General features: G+C 46.7%; 1 protein-coding gene across 2 annotated transcripts in view; it reads right to left on the minus strand.

Annotated features, from left to right (window-relative positions):
• Rftn1 (raftlin, lipid raft linker 1) overlaps nucleotides 1–22,631 on the minus strand; it is a 201,743-nt gene that overhangs the window by 31,554 nt on the left and 147,558 nt on the right. For both annotated transcript variants that reach the window (XM_021636247.2, XM_021636246.2), the window contains exon 7: nucleotides 11,549–11,664. In XM_021636247.2, the coding sequence (XP_021491922.1) occupies nucleotides 11,549–11,664 (116 nt within the window). The remainder of the gene's footprint in view (nucleotides 1–11,548; nucleotides 11,665–22,631) is intronic.

Below are 22,631 nucleotides of genomic sequence, written 5' to 3' on the forward strand. Positions count from 1 at the left end.
TGTGCATGCAGCAGCTGGTGCCACCTACATGCCCTGACCTTTCAACTTGACTAAGTAGTTCTGGGAGTTCCACCTAGGGCCCTGCACAGGCAAGCTAGGTACCCTAGTGCCGAGCTTCAGCTCCAGGCCCCCTTTTATTTTTACTAAAATTCTTAACTTGGGCTGGGCACCTATGATTCCAGTTTTTGGCAGACGGATGCAGGGGAATTACTGTGAGCTTGAGGCCTTGGCTACAAAATGAGGGAGTTTCAAAAACCAGTAAATTTTTATTCGCTGAGTTAACCTCCAAGGAGTGACAATGACTGAACACGTGACTACATCAACATTCTCCAACCCTCTGCGCCGAGTCACCTAATATGCTTCAGGTCTCTTTGGAGAACTGTTCGTCTCACCTTCCTCTATGTGACTCAAACTGCCCATATGTTAGAAGGAAACCAGTCCAGTTTTTGTTGCTATCACAATGTACTTGTTATTTATATGAGAAATTGTATTTATTTATTTATTTTTAAATCAAAGGTAGTTAGCTTACAGGAACTCTTATTTCCCAGGCCTCCTCCCTTCTTCTTTGCCATCTTTAGCCAATCATATCAGAGTGTGAAGTCAACTCCCACCAATGGAACAAGACAGCCACCACCTATATCAGGGATAAAAATAGAGGCTGTCCTGGCCCCAGTGTGCTTGCTAGCCCGGCTTGGGCTCCAGTACACCCGTTCTGCAAAAAGAGGTTGCTCTGCTGAGCTGCTTTTGCTCTGTCAGTGTGTTTCTTTGTGTAACACGAAGATTGTTTCTAATAATTTACAAGGTTATGCATTTTAACTATTTAGTTTAATTTAATGTCTATAGGTGTTTTGCCTGCATGTATGTCTGTGTATCATGTGCATACCTGGTGCTAAAGAGTTCATGAGATCCCTCGTCACTAGAATTACAGACAGTTCTGACCTACCATGTGGGAGTTGGGAATGGAACGTGGGTTCTCTGGAAGAACAGCCAGTGCTCTTTAACCACCATCATGCCTGCCCTGAAGTTGTTTTTCAGCTCATACTGTTGCATCCTGGCAGTCCAAGATCAGATAGCATTGTTTAAACCTCTAGTGAGGGCCACTCCTTCTATATCACAACATGACAGAGAAACAGAAATGGAATCTGTCATGTGCAGACAACCACCGTGTGTGTATAAAGTCACCTCACTTAATAACAACCTCCTTCTACCAAGAGCTAATCCCCTGGTGAGACCGCCATCAGCCCAGAGCAGGATTAATCAGGAAAGATAGGGACAGCAGGCGTGAAGAAGAATAAGTCATAAGAAGAATAACTCTGGAATCCAGAAAGTAAGACAAGTCCCGGACTGCCTCTGACCATGCCAAGGATCGCACAACTTCCCTCCAACAGACAAAGAAAATCAATTACCTAGGACAAAGAAAGACCCACCCCTTCAGGGAGACTTTTCCTTCCATTTTATAATAAAAATCCCTTGAAAACTAAAAAACAAACCAACCAGGGTCTCTTGAGCTTGCTGGGGCTCACCTTTTAAATAAATGTATGCTTTACTCCTCCTCCGAATCTTGCTCAGTTCATTTCCCAAGACACAACCCCACACCATGGGAGAGCCTGAAAGGTCCTCTCGGTAACGCCGGCTAAGAATCAGGGGGTTGTTTAGTTGTTAAACAGCTGTTCAAGATGTCCCCAGTCTCGGGAATGGTGGATGGGACTCCTTCATAGTCAGCAGCTTGTAAAACCAGGAACTGAGACCTTAGGACTGAAAACTGCTCTAAAGAATGGGATTTCCAGCCCAGGGTGGAGACACGACATTCTGAAGTGCCCAGAAGGTCATAAGATTATTATCTAGCAGAGAAAGCTTTCTGGTAAAGAGCAAAAACAGGCACTGTGCCCCGCCCATAATAGAATCCAAATGGGTCTGCCAATCACCTAGACCAAAAAAAAAAAAAAAAAAAAAAAAAAGCCTTTCAGGGAAAGCAGCCTATCCTAGGAGCTAGAAATATAAAACTTGCATCAAGCACACACTGGTGCAATGGTGCAATGGTCCCTCCAGCCAGTGGTCTTCCTCGAGCTTTGAGACTCCCTCACGTCACTGTGCAATAGTACCAATCATCGATCTATACTAAGCCCAGTGTCCCACCTGAATTCTTCCAGCGGAGATCAAGGGACCTGGGAACTGAGTGGAGGACAGAGAGAGATCTCAGTGACACACAAGACTACCTCGCAGTAGGCCTACTTCTTAATGGTGGAGACATTGCTCAACATTGTCACACTGGGGACCAAGCTTCCAGTGCAAGGCCCTTTGGAGGAGAAGCTGCCTCCAAACTACACTGTGGCCATATGACCAACAAAGACTGTATCCAAGATGGCAGCTGGTAAGGAAAGTAGTTAGTCTTACAGCACAGGGGGCTGGCCAAACTCAGACTGAGCCTCGTGATACAATCTTCCCCCAAGGCCTGTAAGGCACAGGGTCCTTGCTGAACCCAATTTCAGCCTTATGGGGAGCCCTAAGCAGAGGACTCAGCTCAAGAAACTGTAAGGAATAAAGTGTGTGTGTATGTGTGTGTGTGTGTGTGTGTGTGTTTAAAGACCTTATAGAAGGCTAGTATGATGGCTCAGTGGGTAAAATGTGCTTGCTACTAAGCCTGACAACACGAGTTTGATCATACGGAAAGAGAGAACTAACTCCTACAGGTTGTCCTCTGACTTCCACAGGTGAGCCGCACCTATGTACACCCACAGAAGCATATACACGGACCTACACACGTACACAGAAGATACATGTCAAGAAGTCAGAAATCAAAGCCTCGTAGAATCACGGTCTACCTTCCTAATCTCCGACACATCAGGTCAGGTGGAAACCAAGCCTGCCCCAGCACGCCCTGCGTCTACAGTTTACTCTGTGCGTCCGCTCGGTGGGGAAGATGGAATCCCTCTGCTGCCCACCCGAGCTACGGCATCTGCCCTCTGCAGCTATGACTGCTGGCTCTCAGGGCCTGGGGCCTGGACCAACCATCATTCCTAGGTGACCTCTACCACGGGCGTACTGAGGCTCTAAGCTCTAGGATTTAAGTATGTCCGAGCATGAGCCAAGGCCTTAAAAGAAAGCTCATGGTGGGCGTGGGCACACACAACATCCACTGCTAGTTCTGTTTCCCAGGAGAAGCTGATACCCCACCTTCCTGTCATTCTGGGGCCTACATAATGAGTTCTATTTAATTTTACTTTTAAATGTGTGTGTGTTTGTGTAACGGTGGGGGGGATGTGCAAGTACCAGTGGAGGCCAGAGGGGAATGCTGGCTCCCTTGGTGCTGGAGTTTTTGGCAGCTACAAACTGCCTGACGAGGGTGCTGAGAACTGAGCTGGGATCCTCTTCAAGAACAGTCTCTGTTCTGTAACCACTGAGCCGTTTCTCCAACCCCAAGTAACAGTTTTTAAAACTGAGGCTGGAGATGTGGCTCAGCAGCTCAAAGTCCTTGCTGGGTAAGCATAAAGACTTGAATTTGAATCCCCAGAACCTACATAAAAGCCAGAGACATAGTGCAAGCACCTGTACACTCCCCATGCTCCCACAGGGCAATGGTAAGCAGAGAAAGGCCAGCCTGCTGGTGGATATGGTGGAGAATAGGCGAGCCCCTGTCACTTGCAGGATTTGAACCTAGGATCACCCTCTATTCCACTGTAGTGAAACTCTAAATTCCTCTGCCCCTCTTCCCCTCACCCCACCAGAGTGGCTGCCTGCCTCATCCTTGCATCAGCATTAAAAAGCTGCTGGGACTTAGGCTCTCTTGCCCCACAGGAAGCTTGCTGAGGATGAGAAATTATATACGGATATGGAAAGGCCCGGGGGTGGGAATCCATTTTTAATGCTCACGTTCCTTCTCTTCGGTTAGAGAATCAATCCTTCCTGCCCAAATTTCTTCCATCTATCATGTTCTCATGGTTGCTGACACACACAGTAGGAACTCAATATTTATTTGCTGAATGAATTTTTCAAAAGACTTCACTGCTCATATTTGGAGTAAAACATGGATGTCAGATATAACAAAATGGAGTTTATAAAAGAAATGTTTAGACAGATTAGAAGTCACATTCTTCCTTCTGCCCCACAATCCAAACTGATTTACCTCAGTAAGTCCTTTCGTCTTAAACACCTTCCTTCAAGTTGCCATGGACAGCCATGTGCCTCTGTAGCGGCAAAGGCTCCTGTCCTAGCTAACATCCTCCTCAGTCCCAGATAACTTGGATTCCTATGAGGCTGGGATGTTTTCCCTCACTGGCAGCACCATGCTACATGCAGCTGCAGGAGACGGAGTTCTGAGAAGTGACTAGCAGGATGTCTACAGCCACATCGCTTTCTGCATCTACTGAGATATATTTCCAGAGAACCGGTTCCCATGATTACGGAGGCTGGCGAGAGCAAGATTTGCAGGGTGGGCAGCAAACTCCAAGACCAGATGTCTAGAATTTGAAGACAGCCGTGGAAACAGAATTTCTTCTTCTGTAAGAATCCAGTCCCTGAAGGCCTTCAGCTGGTTGGGTGAGATCAGCCACAAGCTGAAGGGCAACATACTTTGTATCTCCGTGATGCGCATGCTAACAACTCTATCTAAAATTACCTTCCCAGCAGCACCTGGCTGTCTGGACAGCAGGCCACACCAACACTGAATACTAACCAACGAAATAGCTTTCTGTGGCTCTGTTCTTGTAACACCTCCTGTGACCCTTCTTTGTCAGTGTGTGTAGAGTAACACAACAGCAAGAGCTCAGCGGGGACAGGGACGCTGCTGCTGCTGCTGTTTCTTTTCTCTTCGTTATCCCTGTCGCTAACTCTGCTGAGATCACACCCTTTTCTGCACCGTCTTAGGAACAAAACATATTGGTTTCTCTGAGAGAGACAAACGTGAGAAAAACCTTCCTTACATTCTGTAACTCTACATTCTGTAAAGTTCCTCCATTTTGGTTGAAAAATGACAATTCCCTAAACTCAGTACTTTGGTCTACAGACTGATTGTAACTTGTTTTCCTAGATGCCTGCCCTCCTGACCTCCCAACAATGCCTGGCCAGGAGAGATGTTTATTGGTCAGGATCACCTGACATTCCTTAACTCATTCACTGAATCCTTGGCAACTAACAATTAAGAACCAACAAAGGGAAACTTTCCCCTTCCTCTGGTTTTAGACTAGAGACGCCCTCTACAAGATCTTACCCCAACACCAGTAAAAAGCCTGTACTGTCATTCAGTTGCCTTTGTCTGTCTTTCCTTTTTGAAGACCTTGGAAATCTGAGATATGGAATTGCTGAGTTGGTGGTCAGCAACTATGGTGGTCCTTTAACTTTAATAAATGCAGGTGACTTGTCTTTTAAGGCATCCTGAACTTCAGAACTGAGACCATCGCCCAGAAAAGGGCTCCACCTGTATGATCCAAGACAGTGGAGTGTCATGGTCAAGGTGAGGGGGACAAAGGACTGAATAAAAGCCACTCTTCTGGGAAGGCTGCCACACAGACCTGAGGTTCTGAGAACTCTGCCCAAGCCTCCTGCATGCTTGTGGCTTGCTCTGGAGTGGGAAAGGATGGAGCTACCAGGAGGAGAGATTTGTGTCTTACTTCCCAGTCCTTTCATAGGAAAGAGATTCACAGAAAATTATCCAAATCACAGGTGGAGATCTCTTGACCATGGCATTAAAAATTATGATTGTAAACCAAAACTGTTTTCTTGGCGAAATCATGACAATAAAAAATATGCCACAGTCTGAAAAGAACAAATACTGGTTCTTTTGTCAACGCTGAAGGTGGTAAATTTTAGATGCCCGAGAAATGGAAGCTACATTTGGGTAAATCATGTGGTAAATCCTTGCATGAATATTTTAAGAGGTGGCTGGGAGCCTTTACCAATGATGCCCAGGGCCCTGCAGGAAGTCACAGAGAAGAAGAGAGAGCCATGACATTGTTGCAGGAGCTTACTAGGTGAAGGAGATTCACGGACAGGAACAGCATCGCACAGGCTCTCTTAGGACATGAGTAAGGTGGAGATCTATATGGCAGAACAAAAAGTCTATCTGAAACCACCACGCAGTTTGGTCCACCTGGACACGGGAGACAAGAGGCAGCATGTCCAGGGGTAACCCAGGCTTTTCAACACTGAGATCAAGTGGCAGCCACCTTATACATGAAGCCTTCCACGATGCCAAAGCTGGATGATCTTCCAAATGCAGGACTACGTAACCTGAAGTGCCTCAACAGAGGGGTCAGGCCTGTAATTCCAGCACAAACATCAGGAATTCAAGGCCAGCCTAGGCTACATAACAACTACAAAACTTTGAAAACCAGTTTTCAAAACTGGTCTTGAAAACTAAGGGCTGGGAATGAAGCTCAAAAACAGAACGTTCATTCAGGCCCTGTTTTCATCTTCTAAACCACTAACCGTATGAACTGATAAACTGCCGAAAAAGTTCTTTTTCAGAAAACTACAGTGAATCTTTTGAAGGCTAAACTCATTTTTCAGAAAACTAAGTTGATTTGTTTTTGAAAGCTAAACAATTTACAGTGTAAACCTGAGGTGTGGAAGTTGAAATCATAAAAATCTAGAAGGCTGCCACCAGCAGATCGCTCTCTCTCCAGTCTGAAGAAGCCAGGACTGTGCTGTCAATGTGCTTACACACGGTGATGTGGGATTCCATCCAAAAGACTCCAATTCGAAAGCGCTGGCAAGGAGATGCGCATTTGGATTGCACTCCTTCATTTCAGCTGGCTTTTCCAATACACCCAGCAGCCCCTGTGCCAGCTGTTATCAACCTTAAGTGCTTCTCCAGGGCACTGGGGCTGGAACCCAGGGCCTCGTGCCTATCAGACCAATGCTTTACCCCTGAATGGCATTCACAGCTCCTGTTTTTCTTTTTGAGATAGGCTCTAGCTAAATTGCCTAGTTTGGCCTTGAACCTGTTGCTATCTCTAACCTCAGCCTCCTGAGTACTGGGATTACTGAGATCTGGCTCATACATGTTTTTTTTCTATCATCTTACACCCATATCTAACACCAGACATCAAGGAAGTCCTGGTAAACTAGAACATACTCCAGGGAGAGAGGTGAAGCTAGCACTTACTGATGTGAATGAGAACTCCTGGAGTGAACGTGTCTGCCCAGACTGACTGTCTGATCAGAGCTGTAGTACGTGGAGAGCCTGGAATGTTCCAGGGCCACAGCCTAATATTCACCTTATCTTTGGCTAGCTTCCTTGTCCACCTGTGTTAGAACTAATAGACAAGAAAGTTTTAAAATCTATTAACCTAGCAGGACCCTCCCTTCCACCAACCCAAAAGCTAAGAATGTCACCAGATAGCATCTCAGGCCTGTAGAAAATCTTCCTCTATCTTTCTGTAGCCAACTATCTGGCGTACCCACCAATGTATTTTAAATTTGTCTCCACTCGTGACTTTCTTTGTTCTCTAAAACTATAAAACTCCACAAGACCGCTTCTGTGTTGGAATATGGAACTTAGGGTCACGTAAATCTGTGTTCCCAGGCCATGGTCTCTCAAAACGACTCCAGAACAACTGCCTCTTATCCCCTTAAGATGAGAGCTGACAACGGTGTCTAGATCTTGAAAATCTTCCTGTCCCCCCACCCCACCCCCTCTGCCTTACAAATGTCCTTTGGGGGTTCTCATCTTCCTCCTGTTACCTGGCCCTATGGGCCATGGATTTACCACTAAAGGTAATACGACTATTTTCTTTTTCTTTCTTTGAGACCTGGTTTTAGAAATATAACCAGGCACTATTATCCACAGCAGTCTCTTCTATTTGTCCTCACACACTCCCTAGCCAAAACTCCTTTTAGACTAAAGATCAAAGCAGTAGGTGGAGACTAGTGTCATGAGTGACAGCAACCAATGGGCTACTTCGTAATAGTAGCTCTGTGTGCCAGGGCCTACAGTCACAGTTTGCACTTTAGTTTCTCCTTGTGGGTGGGGATTAAAACAGAGTCTTACTATGTGGCTTGGCACTGAACTCTGAGCAATTCTCCTGTCTCGTCCCCAAAGGCTGGAGTTATGGGTCCAGGTTGCCACACCAGACTGGACTTTCCTCTTACATTTGTCTCTGCTCTGAGACTGTGTTGCCAGCATATACTCATAAAACAGAAAAAAAAAATGGAGAGAGGGAAGGAGTGGCTTCCTTTCTACCCTGAGCTGCTGGGCTGGGAACTAGAGGCCAACGCCTACACAGGTTCCCAGTCAGTTTCCTGCTCTTAACAGGGTAATTGTCTCAGGGCTGAGAACAGCCAGGCAGGCCCCCCGCTGAAAGTGTATGTGGGGTGTGTGTGTGTGTCTAAAGAGGGCACGGAAAACACAGTGACAGAACTGGAACAGGACTGAGACTGGGGCTGGGACTAAAGGACAGGTAAGAGTTCACCAGTGGGAACTGAGAAAAAGCTGACAATAGTATCTCACAGTCACTTCACAGGCCACTCAGGAATGAGCATATTCTAAAGAAACATTTGTGTTTCTCAATCTTAAACAACAGACCCCAAATAAATGGAACCTCTCCCCACCCCTCCAGGAATTTCATGCTGGGAAGGAAAAGGCTCCAGTCAGAAGAGAACTTGTCTCCCAAAAAGAGATTTCACACAGTTCTAACTTATTACCTTCCAGGACAAGGCTGAGGACCAGGCTGAAACAGGCCAGGAGGGTGGTGCCACACCTTGACCAGGCTGTGTCTTAGTTTGCTTCCTATTGCTGTGATAAAGGCCACAAGCAAAAGCGACTTGTGCAGTAAAGAAAGGGTTTATTTGACTTCACGGGTTACAGTCATTCACTGAGGAAGTCGGAGCTGGAACTCCAGGCAGGAACCAGGAGGCAGGAACTGAGGAAGAGGCCATGAAGGAGTGTCGCTTACTGGCTTGCTCCCCTGTGGCCTGCTTAGCTGTTTTCTTACCTACCTTAGGACAACCTGCCCGGCCATGACACCACCCAATCAACCAACCAATCAATCAATCAATCAATCAATCAATCAATCAAGAAAGTGCCCTACAGGCTTGCCTTCAGGACAATCTGACAGGGGCATTTTCTCAATCGAGAGTCTCTCGTCTCAGATTGCTCTAACTCCTGTCAAGTTGACAATAACCTAACCAACTCAGATGTTAAACTTTAATCTCACTTTAGGACCATAAAGACAGAGCTGCGGAGTCACTGGGTCTTTTTGCCCCTCTTTCCAATGTGGCTGCATTGAATAAATCCTTTTTTTTTTTTTCTGGATTACACTATTATTAATCTGACACTTGTAATTGAATTATTGAGGACAGGTGGCCAAACCTGGCTTGGGGCACAGGTTGTGACCCCCAACTTCGATACTATCCAGAGCCTAGGAGGTTAGGGAGGACAGTGCCTGTCATAAAAACAAGGTCAACCAGAAAGAAAGAGAAACTGATGTTTGGAGCTGGGGGCTGATGAGGCCACAGCTACCTGCAGCTGCCTCTCAGAGCTGCAGTGAAAGAAATGCCAAACCCCAGAGGAGGGCTTATGTGACCCTGTAACGTAACAGATTGCAGGTGACAGAAGTCTAGGACAGATGACACCCTAATTCTCATTTCCCCAGGAGAGTTTATAAGCCCCGGCTCCCAAGACATCTGTAGACTGCTGGCCGCACTCCCCAGTACCACCATTCGTGTAATGGGTACAGCTTTTTCTCTTTCCTTTATGTTTGTTTGTTTGTTTGTTTGAGACAGGGTTTCTCTGTATCACCTTGGCAGTCCTGGACTCACTCTGTAGACCAGGCTGGCCTCAAACTCACAGAAATCCACCTGCCTCTGCCTCCCCAAGTACTGGGACCATAGGCATGTGCCACCACGCCTGGCTGGGCATACCTTAAATAAATGTGCCCCTCCCCCCACTTTCTAAGTCACTTACCAGCAGGATGCCTTCCTCTCTTTATGTCAATGAACTAGTCCCACCCACTCACGCCAGGAATTAGAGACAGCCTGACTCCAAGTATACGGCATGGCATACTCAACTACGACCATATGGCATGAAACCCTCCCCTTCTCAAACCTGTAGGAAAGGACCTTACTCTGTGGCATGGCATGAACTCTCCTTAACCCCCCCACGTTGCCCACCTATGGCATATATGTCTATGGTGCTACTAACTATTCTAATGAGTCTCTTATCCCAAAGGATGATCATCTGCTTCACTGTGTCCCCCTGAGCTGCAAAGCCATCACCTTTCAGTTACCTGGCCAGGGTTAAGAAGGAAAATGTTTTTATAGGACAAATGGTGGTGAAGAGAAGATGTAGCTGGGCTGAGGACGGTATGAACGGGTTCAAGCACACCCATATGTCTCAGACAGGGGCTGACTATGGATCGCAGTGGGTGTCTGATGAAGCCTCCATAGAGGGCCAAGCCTTCTGCAAACCTGTCCCTAGGCGGATGCTCCAAGGATGGGAATCCTCAGAATTTCCTCTTGCAACCAGCAGAGGCAACTCACTTAATAGGATGTTATAAATGCGAATTCTTGGGACCAGTCTCAGAGCTAGGGTTTAGAGACTTACTATTTTGTGCCCTACCTAAATTTACCCTCAGGGCAGAGATGGGGCCTCCAAGAAGCAATTATGGTTAAACGAGGTCACAAGAGTAGGTCCCTGATCCATTAGGACTAATATCCTAAGAGACACCAGAGAGCTCATTGGCTCTTGCCCATAAGCATACTCAGAGAGAGTGGCTATCTACAGCCAGATGAGAGCCTTGAAGACAAACAGCCTGAGTGAAACCCTGACCTAGGGCTATCCAGCCTCCTGAACGGTACAAAATCCCATCTGTGGCATTTTTGTTAAGAGTGGGCCAGGCTGAAAGGAAACGTCCAGGGTGGGGCCCAAACATCTATGCATGAGGAACCCTGCATGTGACTTAGACAAAAGGTCGCTCGCAGCACTGGCCTAGTCACGGGCTGAGGCTGACTTAAAACACCCATACTTCATGGATGCAGAAAATCCAGGAAACCTCAGAGGGAAGGCCTATTCCAAAGACATGGACTGAGATTTCTCCTACCCAGAGCCAGGTATGTAATGGCTCACGGCCATCACTCCTCAAGCATGTCCTGCGGCACACTTCTTCAGGCAGGAGGTCCTGACTGGGCAAGCAGCACTGACCTCAGCTGCTCTCTGAGACCTGAGAGTTCCAGTTCGTTTCTCCCAAGGATGGCTTGCAGTAGCTAGCCAGGCACCCTGCCTCTGAAAACCTCGCAGCTCTTACCAGAGCATGAGGAACATGCCTCTTTGTATCACTTGCCTTCACAGTGATATGCAAATAGCCAAAGGTGGCTCTTTCCACCTAACAGTCTGAGGATACCTGTTTGCCTGGTTGGAAAAAGAGAAGTGGAGTCCGTCCCAGGTTGGGGGAAGGGTGTGAAAGAGTTAAGAGGGTCCTCCCAGGGTTCAGCCAGGTGAATGCCCTTTCATAAGAAAGGCACAGCTGGGTACCAGCCTGGCAGTCAGCTGATGGAAGCCAAGAAACAATCTCTCCCCAGACAAAAGCAGCAATGGGGGCAGCCCCATACTTACTTCCAGGATTGTCCATTGTTCCACAACAATAGCGTCATAGCCCTGCGTGGTTTTGCTATCTTCTGTGGAAACCGCTTCAAAGATGAATACTCCATCTGTTAGGCCATGGAAGGAATCTGTGGAAAGAACAACAACAACAACAAAAAAGCCAGTTGGGCGGGGGAGCTGGGTGTGCATGTGTGTAAGCTCAGTCTGTGGCAGAAGTCTTACAAAACAGCAGAAATTTTCACTGCATTCATTAATAATCCCAATCAGAACATCTTTTCAGAATGTTAATTAAAGATGGCGCACACAACCATTGCGTCTAGCCCCATCAGAATGAATGAGACTAATTTACCTCACGCTTTTGAATAATATCCCTGATTTTATGAGCTCAGATTTCATCGTCGGCAATCACCATCAGATTTATGTGCTTACCTTCCTGTCATGCTCCAGGGTCAGGATGCACTGGGAAAAACTTAACCAGGGTAAAACGTAGCCGCCTGCACGGATTCTGGAGGAAAACTACATTGAGATTTTTACAGAAGGCAGGGTAGACTGAACACACCTGATCTGCGCTTATTAGTTGCGCTCCGCATGCATTCATTCTGTCTGGGGTATGGTATGGTTGCTGTATGAAGGATACTCCCGGCAGCCCTTGTCAAGAGTCGGGGTTCGGGAGGGGGCTTCCTAAATGATTTGCTGTTGGAAATGTTCCTGGGGCACTGCCAGTCAAGAGACTGGGTAAGGTGTTCTGTACAGTTCAACAAGCCTGGTAGTGATGGGCTGCGGTTTTGAGACTGTCTTAGTGACGGAGGGGTCTAAAGGGGCACGGGGCAGAGCCTCTGCCAACCAGAACATGTGCCTTCTGCCTTCTTTGGGGCTGCGGCGCAATTCCTGCTAGATTCGTTTAGATACGGCTGTGAGAAAGAACAATCTAGATGCTGGTGGCCTGACTCCACGAAAGGGTCCCTTTTAGTTACTTGTCTACTCATCTGTGAAACCAGCATTTGGACAGATGATCCTTTTCGCCGTACAGTCTTATTCTGTAGACACTGCTCATTCTCAATGAACTGCTGACGTCCTGTCCTCCAGCTGAGTCTCTGGAAGAGGCTCCAGGCTCCTTCACTTACTTGCTCCCTCTGACTCCCAGAGAGGCACAGAGGGAGAGCCAGGCAGGAAGAGAGCTCTAACTGGAAAGAGAAATTGTTGCCACTTGTGTTCTGGGCTTCTAGCCTCAAGAAATGAAGGGGAATAGGTCTACTTATTATTGAAGCCACCTACCCTGTGGGCTTACACACACACACCAACCTGCTTTTATGCACATTTTGGGATTCTGAACTCAGGTCCTCATGTTTGCAAAGCAAGAACTTTACCCACCAAATTTTCCTTAGCACCCATGTTTAGTATTTTTGAATTAATTTTATAAATAATACTTGCAGAGAAATACTCTTGATGGACATTGATTATAACAGATTAAAAGAAGCAGGATGTGGGATGTCAAAAGGATGGGCTTTCTGGAGCAGGCACTTCAGACCTTGTAAATTGCTCCCTAAGTTACGCAGCTAAAATTCTCCTAAACACTGTCAACGTGCCTCTATCCCTACACCTCTGCAGGCACCGAACATTTTCTTTTCAAACTCTGCCAATCTGATAAAAAAATAAAATAATTTTTTTTTTTTACCAGCTATGGAAAATTAACATCTAGTTTCTGTTCTTTTCTCATTTCTATTGGGATATTAGAGTTTTTAGGTATTGAGAAAAAAATTATACGTAAGTAGTAAGTGTAGCCCTTGATTTATTTTTGTTGTCGTAAATAACTTTCCCCTGTTGCTGACTTTTTAATTTTATTTGTGGAGAATATAAAAGCTGCAGGTTGCTATGTACTGACAGTTTTGAGTCCTTTCCTTTGTGACTTCTAGAAAACACTGGCACTTCCATGAATGCCAGCACGACTCACAGGTTTTCTAATCTGTCTCCCTTCCCTTTCTGTGACAAAGAAAATGATCATTATTATGACTTATCTCATTACAAAATGTCCTTTTCAAATAGTCTCTGCAAAGCGCAAATGGATCCTGGGCCAGCCAAAATGACAAGAGCAGGTTCTACAAAAGACCCCGGTTCAAAAAGAAAAAAGGTGGGGAGACTGGTGGCAGACACCTGACCTTACACAAAGCACCCCCTTACACACACACACACACAGCCCTAAATAACCTAAATAGTTACCATAGGAAATAGTTAAATGATCAAATTGCATTGTTGGGCCTGATTCATGTGACCCCCAAAAGACCACCAGGAGTCCATTGCAAAACACATGAGGATCTTTTTATTATAAGCTTGAGCTTGTGCTTACTCCCTCCCTCACTGACACAGTGGTTGAGAGTAGAGCCCTGTGCTCAGGGTAGGTGGATAACTTATAGATCCCAGTCCCTCCCAACATGCCCAAAGCAGGTGAATTTCAGCCTGGCAATTGTCTATTGGTTGAAACACAAAAGGGATGTTGCATTTTGAATTGACTGGCTGTGTGGAGGCCCCCAAACCATTAAGGTCTGGCTTCCCTTGTTTGGCTGTCCTAGGGGAGAGGGACAACCTGAACCAGTTTCCTAGCAACTGTACCTCTAGTGGGCAGGAAAAGAATGCAGTAAGACTGGTGCCTCCCCACAGGTGGCTGGACATGTCTCCACCTGTCTGGCCTTTGTTCAGGCTTGTGCTTTAAACTTCAATCTAATAACCCAAGAAACTAATTTTTAATTCTCTGTTCTTAAAAAAATACCACAGGAATTTAATCAGAGAATAATTAAGAAACAATATATAGAAAAAAAATACGGATATAAAAGTGTCATTTGGACCAAATGTAAACTTTAAAAAGCATTTGTGTGTACATGTATATGTATGGGTGACCACAGCATATGTGGTGGCATGAGTTACAGGCATTTGTGAGTACCCTGACATAGGTGCTGGGGTCCCAGTAAAGGTATGCTAAAGCATCTGTTGATTGCCCTTATAGGCCAGGCATGCCCTGGAGGGCTGGTGAGCAAAACATAGTCCCTGCAGCCTTCCAGCTTAGCACGCGGTGGGGAGACACTAATAGACTGTCAGAACTGACAAACAGAAATCTAAAGTGGGGTGAGGGAGTGAAGGTAGAGGCTGTGGCAGTGGCTGTTTATGAAAGGGACGTTTGAACGAGGGCTCCCTGTTTTGAGCGGAGACATGATGGCGGCTATTTCTGTTTAACGTGACACAGTCTAAAATCATCAATCAGGGACTGTCTAGATCAGGCTGGCCTGGGGCGGGTGTTAGGCATTAGCATGATTTCTTAGAGAGGAGAAGAACTGTATACTGTGGCTGGCACTACTCCATACACAGGGAATCCTCGAGTGCATGTGGGTGCAGTGATCTGAGCACAAGCGTGCATTATTTCTCCATTCTCTGCCCTTTACTGTACAGATGTGTAATGTGACCAGCTGCTCTGAGACCCGCTATCTTGACTCCCTCGCTCTGATGGATTGTTAACCTGGCACCTTGAGCCAAATAAACTTTGAGACGCTTTATTAAGACATACAGGAGTGCGCTACGCAAGCAGGTGATACAGATTTACAGGGTTTGTGAGTTCCTCGCAGAGAGGGGACAGCCTACATGCAAAATGAAGAGTTGGGGGCGGGGGCAGCCAATAGCAGGTGAACTGCGGACTCCCAGGAAAAGAAGTCCAGCTCAACTTCAAGTTCCTGGTAACACTTCCAGGGGAGAGCCCCTGCCACAAAAAGAGGTACCCAAGATGGCTAAGACAAAGCTTCCCCAGTCCAGATCTATGGATGCTCCACCCTGGAAGCCACACAGGAGGTCCCCAGGAGTGCACAGTGCCGCACACAGTTTCCTAGACCCCTGCAAAACGTCAGAAGTGGCCCTCTGCCTCTACAGCGTCCATTTCTGGAGAGTCAGCCAACAGCAGACAGAAAACATGAGAATCTGTGTTGAACAGCAACACCCTTTTTCTTTGCCATTAGTCCCTAAGCAACGTGGCACACCAAACCACTTAGCATCTATCTAACACTTCAATAAATACTGTAAGTCATCGCTGGTGATTTAAAGTACACAGGAGGCTTTGTGTACTCAGCAGGCACATGCACCTGCAGATCTGAGCATTTGAGGAATTCCCTGAACCAAATCCCTTGGATACTGAGGGATGACAGCCACCTACTTTCCAAAGCCTCTACTTATATCAATGAAAGCCCACCCCTTACCCCTTAAAATGTCCCTGCTGAGCTCTAAGCACTAAAATGCCCAATTCAACACAAGTCATAGGATGGTGTTTAGTCTGTCAACAGTACAGTGAGGCAGAGTTGAGACCCCATGGTGGAAGGGATGAATTCAGCACCTCCAGATGTCCATCCCATTCACGTCTGCCCTCCACCCCAGCCACTGTCTGCCTCCTCCCCACCCCACGCCTGCTGCTCTACCTTGCTCTCCTGAATGCCAAAGGCCGAATTACCTACTTGCCTACAACCAAGCAAGTTCAGAGCAGCTGTCAAAACTTGGTCATCTGTAACGGCAGAAAACGTCAGAGAATGCCAGGGGACAGACAGCAGGGCTTTTAAGGAGCTGCTGTTTTGATGGTCTTGTCTACTTTCCTTCTCATTACTTTCACTGCTCAGCCTCCCTGAAATGTGCGTCAACCCGGGTGTAAATAGTTCCACTTTAGAGTGAAGACTCCTGATGTAAAAAGGTTAAACCATCCTCCACTTATGAAAAGAATTCTATCATCACTGTATTTTTATCAAAGATGCTTTCCAAGAGTGCACAAAACTGATGCATAAACATGCTGGTCTTTTGGAAAAAGGCCACTTTAACATTCAAGCTTGTGATTTCAAGAAGAATGTTGGAGAAGATCTGCCACACCATCTTAAGTCTTAAATTCTAGCTGGGCACGGTGGCACACAACAGTAATCCCAGCACTTAGAGAGGCAGAGGCAGGAGGATCTTTGTGAGGTTAAGGCCAGCCTGGTCTACAAAGGGAGTCCAGGGCAGCCACGGATACATAGAGAAACCCTGACTCAAAAAACCAAAACCACAAACAAACAAAGAAAAACCCTAAATCCTATGTTCAGTTCTCTTCTGTAGACATTATGACTGTGGATTTCACGTCCAAGCTCAGAAGTGGTGCTGGGCTGTGGGCATCTGGAATGTGTGCCTCAGGACAAGTGGTCAAGCTAGCCTGTCTAGCAAGGTTCATAACTACTGTTCTCTGATTGTTCTTTGAACAAACTAAGAGAGGGCAGGACTCAACGGCCCACCTTCAGAGAGCTGCTATTCTTCACTTCATGTTGATTCCAGGAATGGCCCCAGCCAATTCTGTATCTCAATAACCATAACTACAAGGGCAGTCATGCTGTCCTGTGATTTTCTGTGAACAATCACTGTTCAACCCACTCTAGTTCACCCTCTCTTACCCCTGAGTCCTCCCTGCACTCTGGGCCTCCCTACCTTCCCACATTTTTATTCAGAGGCTAGTGAAGACATCACTACTCATCTGTGGCCAGGGACCAGCCTCGAAGTTCGGTGCCTTATAGACTAGGTGAGGATGTGTCTTTAATCACTGCCCCTAGCTGGGTGAGGTGGTATACGCCCATTATCACAGCACTGTGGGAGGCAGAGGCAGGAAGATTTTGGGAGTTCAAGGCCAGCCTGGTCTACAAAGTGAGTCTAAGACAGCCAAGGCTAAATAGAGAAACCCTGCCTCGAAAAACAAAACAAAACAATCACTGCCCCAGTGTGATGAAATGCTCCAACAAAAGCATCTTAAGGGGGAGGGCTTGTTTGCCTTAAGATTCAAGGTTACAGTCTTATCACAGAGGGAAGGTCATAGCAGTCTGAGCTCGAGGCAGATGCTCACACCTGTATCCATAGTCAATAAGCAAGTAGCAATGGATGGATGTTCCCTCAGCTCATTTTCCCTCCATTTTACAGTCTAGGAAGGATCTCAACCCAGTGAATGGTGCCATTCACAGTGGATAGGGATTTCCACCTCAATGACCGTCATCACAGTAATTCCCACAAGCTTGCCCAGAGACGTTTCTCCCAGGCGATTCGAGATATCTTCAAGCTGACAACAGAGATCAGTCTTCACAGGAAGAGACCCTGTCTGTGAGGGGCCCTGTTGGGCATGGGTCCCAGTTTCTCACAGGAGTAAACCATCACTCTCTTTCAGTGTATATAAAAGGGAGGCTACAAAAGTCAAATGACAGGCTAAAGAGATGGCTAAGAAATTAAAAGCGATTCCCACTTTTCCAGAGGACCTGAGTTTAGTTACCAGTATCTACATCAGCTCTCAATCACCTATAACTCTAAGTCTATGGATTACTATGCCTCTGGCCTCTACAGGTACCTGCACTCTCTCTCTCACACACACACACACACTCACAGAGATAACTTAAAATAAATCTTATTTTTTAAATTAAATATTTGTCCGTGTTATGTGCACTTGCAAGGCAAACTTCATCTTAAGTGTGGTTCAGAATAGATTTCTTCTGCCAATGAAATAAGCCAATTCAAGATGAATTAAAAGTATATAAGCAGGTTTATTGGGGAAGCTCTAGGAACCGAGACTGGGAAACTGCCATGCAGACAGGGAGACAGAGAGAGGAGAAAAGAGAGAAAGAAAAGAAAGAGAGAGAAAAACACAAGAGCAGAAAGAGCGTGTGCAAGCACGTAAACACACACACACACACACACACACACACACACACAGAAAGGGCACATGTACAGAGCAGAGAGGATGACCATGGCAGAAAGAACTGGGGTGGCTGGTGGTCCCCCCATTTTCTTTCTTTCTTTTCTATTTTGTTTGTTTGTTTTGTTTTGTTTGAGACAGTTTCTTTGTGTAAACTTAATTCTGTCCTGGATTCCCTTTGTAGACCAGGCTGGCTTGGAACTCACAGCCATCTACCTGCCTCTGCCTCCCTGAGTGCTGGGATTAAAGCAGTGGGCCACTGCACCCAGCTCTGGTGGTCCTTTTATCCACATCATACACCTGAAGCACCTGGCAATGGCAGGTGATAATGTAAGCAGTTGCTGCTGAGAGCAGGCCAGTGGAAATGCCTGTCTACTAACAGGGTTAGGGTTAGGGTTCTGGGTTTGAAACCAAAGACTTTAATTCCAGCATAAGGAAATACTTACTGAGCCACCACAGTGAGCCAAGTGGTATCTGAGGGAACCTGTTCCCTCAGGCACTGGTTTAGGCTCATGAGACCCTGTGGTATCACCGTGAGCACTGCCCCATGCTCTGTCTGAAGTCTCAGAGTCCAGGCACTACAACACTAAAAACCAAACGGTGCAGGCCCTGTGTAAGGGTTTACAGATAGATATCTGTGTGAAGTGTTTATGGCACATAGGCATTATATTTTAAATTCATGCACTACAGTTTGGGTGTGAAATGTTCCCTGAAGCCTCATGTGTTGAAGGTCTGATTCCAGGTTCTAGGGCTTCTGTAAGCAACCGGGAGACAAAAGCTGAGGCTTCATCAATGGCTGGATCCAGCACTCAAGTGCAGACCTTGTCCCCAGACCTTCTGAGCTGCAGGAGGTGAGAGCTTTACTAGATCGTGACCTCTGTCACGGTGCCTCACTGCAGACCGAAAACTCGGAGCTGATCAACCACAGACTGACACCTCTGCAGGTACAAGCTAAAACAAATCCTCCCTGCTCATACTGCTTTACTTAGGGGGTCTGTGACAGTGATGGAGCACTGTCTAAGGCAGTGGACGTATTTCTAAGATATGCAGCCTGCCTGTCTCGGGTGATTGGATCAGCTTGGCATCTGAAGAGATGGCATAAGGCCCACCATTGCTTTGACTGCATGGCTAATTTTTTGTTTCTTTGACGTCTGTTTGTTTGAGAACAGGTTTCTTTGTGTAGCCCTAGCTGTCTTGGAACTGGCTCTGTAGACCACGCTAGGCTCAAACTCAAGAGATCCTCTTGAGTGCTGGGATTAAAGGCTTGTGCCACCACGCCTGGCTCTGTTCATTCGGGATGGCTATTCTTGGTCATCAACCTAACATCTGGAATCAGCTAAAACCCCTGCTGCTGGGCGTAGCTGCGAGGCATTTACTTAATCAGGTTATTTGAATCAGGAAGATCTATCCTAAATTGGAGCTATCCCTTTTGGTGGCGCTTACTTTTCCTTAGTCTCACTGGCAAGTTCAAGAATTCGACTGCTGCAGTCTGCATTTAACTCAACTTCTTCAGGACTCCAGTGACTGAAAACCAGCAGCTCGTCAACAGTCTTGTAGGACCCGAGCCCCGGATCAGGAATGGTGAAGACATCCAGCCTCTGGGACAAATGAGTGCTGGATTTTCTGTCTTTCCGCTGAGAGACAGCCATTGTTGGACTGGACTGACCACACCCTGCAAGCCAGTTGAATGATCAGTTCTTTCTGAGAACCCTGGCTGGCACAGACTGGGGTGCAGCAGACGCATCAAAGGGTCTGGATGATTTTTTTCTTCCAAAAGAGCAGAAATGGGGGCAGGAACGATGGCTCAGCTATTGGCAGCTGCTCTTGCAATGGAGCTGAATTTGATTCCTCGCTCTGGCACGGTGGCTTAGAACCACCTGTAACTCCAGTTCCAGGTTATCCTGTGCTTTCTCCTAACTTCCACAGGCACCAGGCATAAATGTGGTGTGCATACAAACATGCAGCCAAATGCTCACACACATAAAATAAATTATCATTTTAAATGGGGCAAGAGCAGAGAGACACCCAGTGATGATGCCTCATGTCAATGAGTGGTGGTAGCACACTCCTTTAGTCCCAACACTTGACAGGCATGAACTCTGAGTTCGAGGTCAGCGTGGTCTACAGAGTGAGTTCCAGGATAGCCAGAACTATAAAGAGAAGCCCTATCTCAAAAAAAAAAAAAAAGAAAGAAAGAAAAGAAAAAGAAAAAGAAAGACTCCTGAGTGTGATGCAATGGACAAATGGTCAGAACATGAGAACATGTCACCTAGAATACATTCTAGTCGAGGCTTCAATTGGCTGGCCTGTAGAACTACCTTCAAATTTATAGGAACTGTGGCTAGAAAAACAAGCAAAAAGAACACCAGGAGGCACTGTTGAGAGAGTCACACTGTAGGCCCTGAGGTGGACATGAAGCTGTGTAGCCTTTTCCTGCAGCAAGGCAGGAAAATGGCTCTTCAGGCAAAAGCGCAGATGCAGCGGCCCCGGCCAGTGCTTTCCTGGGCTGCATTCTGGCTCTAACAGTCAGCTCTAAGGATATTTTTGAAACAAAGGGAGCAATGACTGCCAGGGTAGGAGAGGGCAAGGACAGGATGGGGAAGGGAAGGGAAGGACACAGGGTACGTGGGGGACAAGAGGGAGGGTGTGGAGAGAAAGCCAGGGGGTTCCAGGAGAACACCACAAACAAGAAGAGAAGCAAGGAACACCAGTCTTGAAGCGAGTTCCAAGGCAGGAGTGGGAGAGGGCCTGTGACTGCACAGCTTCAGGGCCTGCTGACAGTAGCAGGATCTGAAGGCCTGTAGTCATGGGGAAGAGACCGGCTCTCTAGAGTCTTCAGATGTATGTGTCCTGCCGCCCCCTGACCTTGCCCTAGGCTACTGGAACCCACTCTACTGTCCACACACAGGCAGCTCAGCACAGGGCCTTCCCTTCTCACACGGGCTGGGGAGCCCCCAGTGTCCCCCACACTGCAACAAAGCCCTGGGATCACCCCTGCTGTTCTCTTGTGTGATTTGGTGCCCTCCTCCTCCCACTCCAAGGGTCACCCAAAATCCACTTGGGAGCTCAATTTCCAACCAAGATACCCACCCCTTCCCACTCCTCTCCCAGTCCTTTCTTCTTCCCACTTTCTTGGCACTTCCCAGCTGGGAGAACCTCTGTTTCCACAGCTACCCCACAAAGACATCAACAGGTTATAAAGGGTCATAAAAGGCTACCCAGCTTCATGTCCCCCTCGGGCCTACAGTGTGACTCTCTCAACAGTGCCTCCTTTTCTTTTTGCCTGTTTTTCTAACCACAGTTTCCTATAAATTTGAAGGTAGTTCTACAGGCTAGCCAAATGAAGACTCTACTAAAAGATATTTTAGACGGCACGTTCTGTCCATCACCCTCCTGCTTCCCTTCTGTGCCTTGTGCCTGAGGGATTTGGAGTTAGACAGATCCCAGATAGGTAGATAGGGACAGAGCCCAAACAGACTCCTGACAGGAGACAAAGGCCCGATGGATGGCCAGTTACCCGACCCCAGACCAATCTGACAAGTTCAAGGCCCCATTAGGCCTTGCTTATCTCTGCCCTGTGGCCTGTGTGCTCCCCTGTCTTTGTTTAAACTGCCCAACCTTAAATTAGGGAATGAGGACGGCTCAAAGGCAAAACTCCAAACTCATAAGGAAAGACTAGATTTTGGGCTCCTGAGTGACCCCTCTGCTCTGCAAGAGGGTCTTCCTGTGTGCCGGACTCTTTGTGTGTTTCTTCATTCCTAAGAAAAAGCTCCCACCAAGGAAAAAATACCTTTTAATTCCATCTGCTATATCTGAGATTTTCCCTGCCCCTACCTGTTGTATTTTTAAATCCCTGCCTTTTAGCTCTAACTGGCCAGAAAATGGGCCCAAGTAAGATTCCTAGGAAGTAACATACCCATTTGGGTATTTTAAAAAACAAAACAAAACAAAACACATAGGACAGGAACCCAGATTTTGACACTGAACAAACTCTTCTACATCCTGGGAAGGTAAAAATGGAAGCTGCAATCTGACTTTGTACCTCAGACGGAGGCCTTACCTTATTTGTGGGACAAAGTATTTCCTAATTTTATAACTCTGTGGAATTTTTTTTTTTGTTTTGTATTGTTTTTTGAGACAGGGCTTCTCTGTGAAGCCTTGGCTGTCCTGGACTCACTCTGTAGACCAGTCTGGCCTCAAACTCACAGAGATCTGCCTGCCTCTGCCTCCCTGAGTGCCAGGATTACAGGCAGGAAAACATTTTAAAGAGGAAAATAAATACTCATTCAGAAGTCATGACAGGCAGCTTGATTCTCTCCCTGCCAGGTTACTAGCAAGGATGTCTTTTCTTTTTAATTTTGGGAAAAGGTCAGGGTC

This window comes from Meriones unguiculatus, chromosome 16 (genome assembly GCF_030254825.1).
Source record: "Meriones unguiculatus strain TT.TT164.6M chromosome 16, Bangor_MerUng_6.1, whole genome shotgun sequence".
Classification (NCBI taxonomy): domain Eukaryota; kingdom Metazoa; phylum Chordata; class Mammalia; order Rodentia; family Muridae; genus Meriones; species Meriones unguiculatus.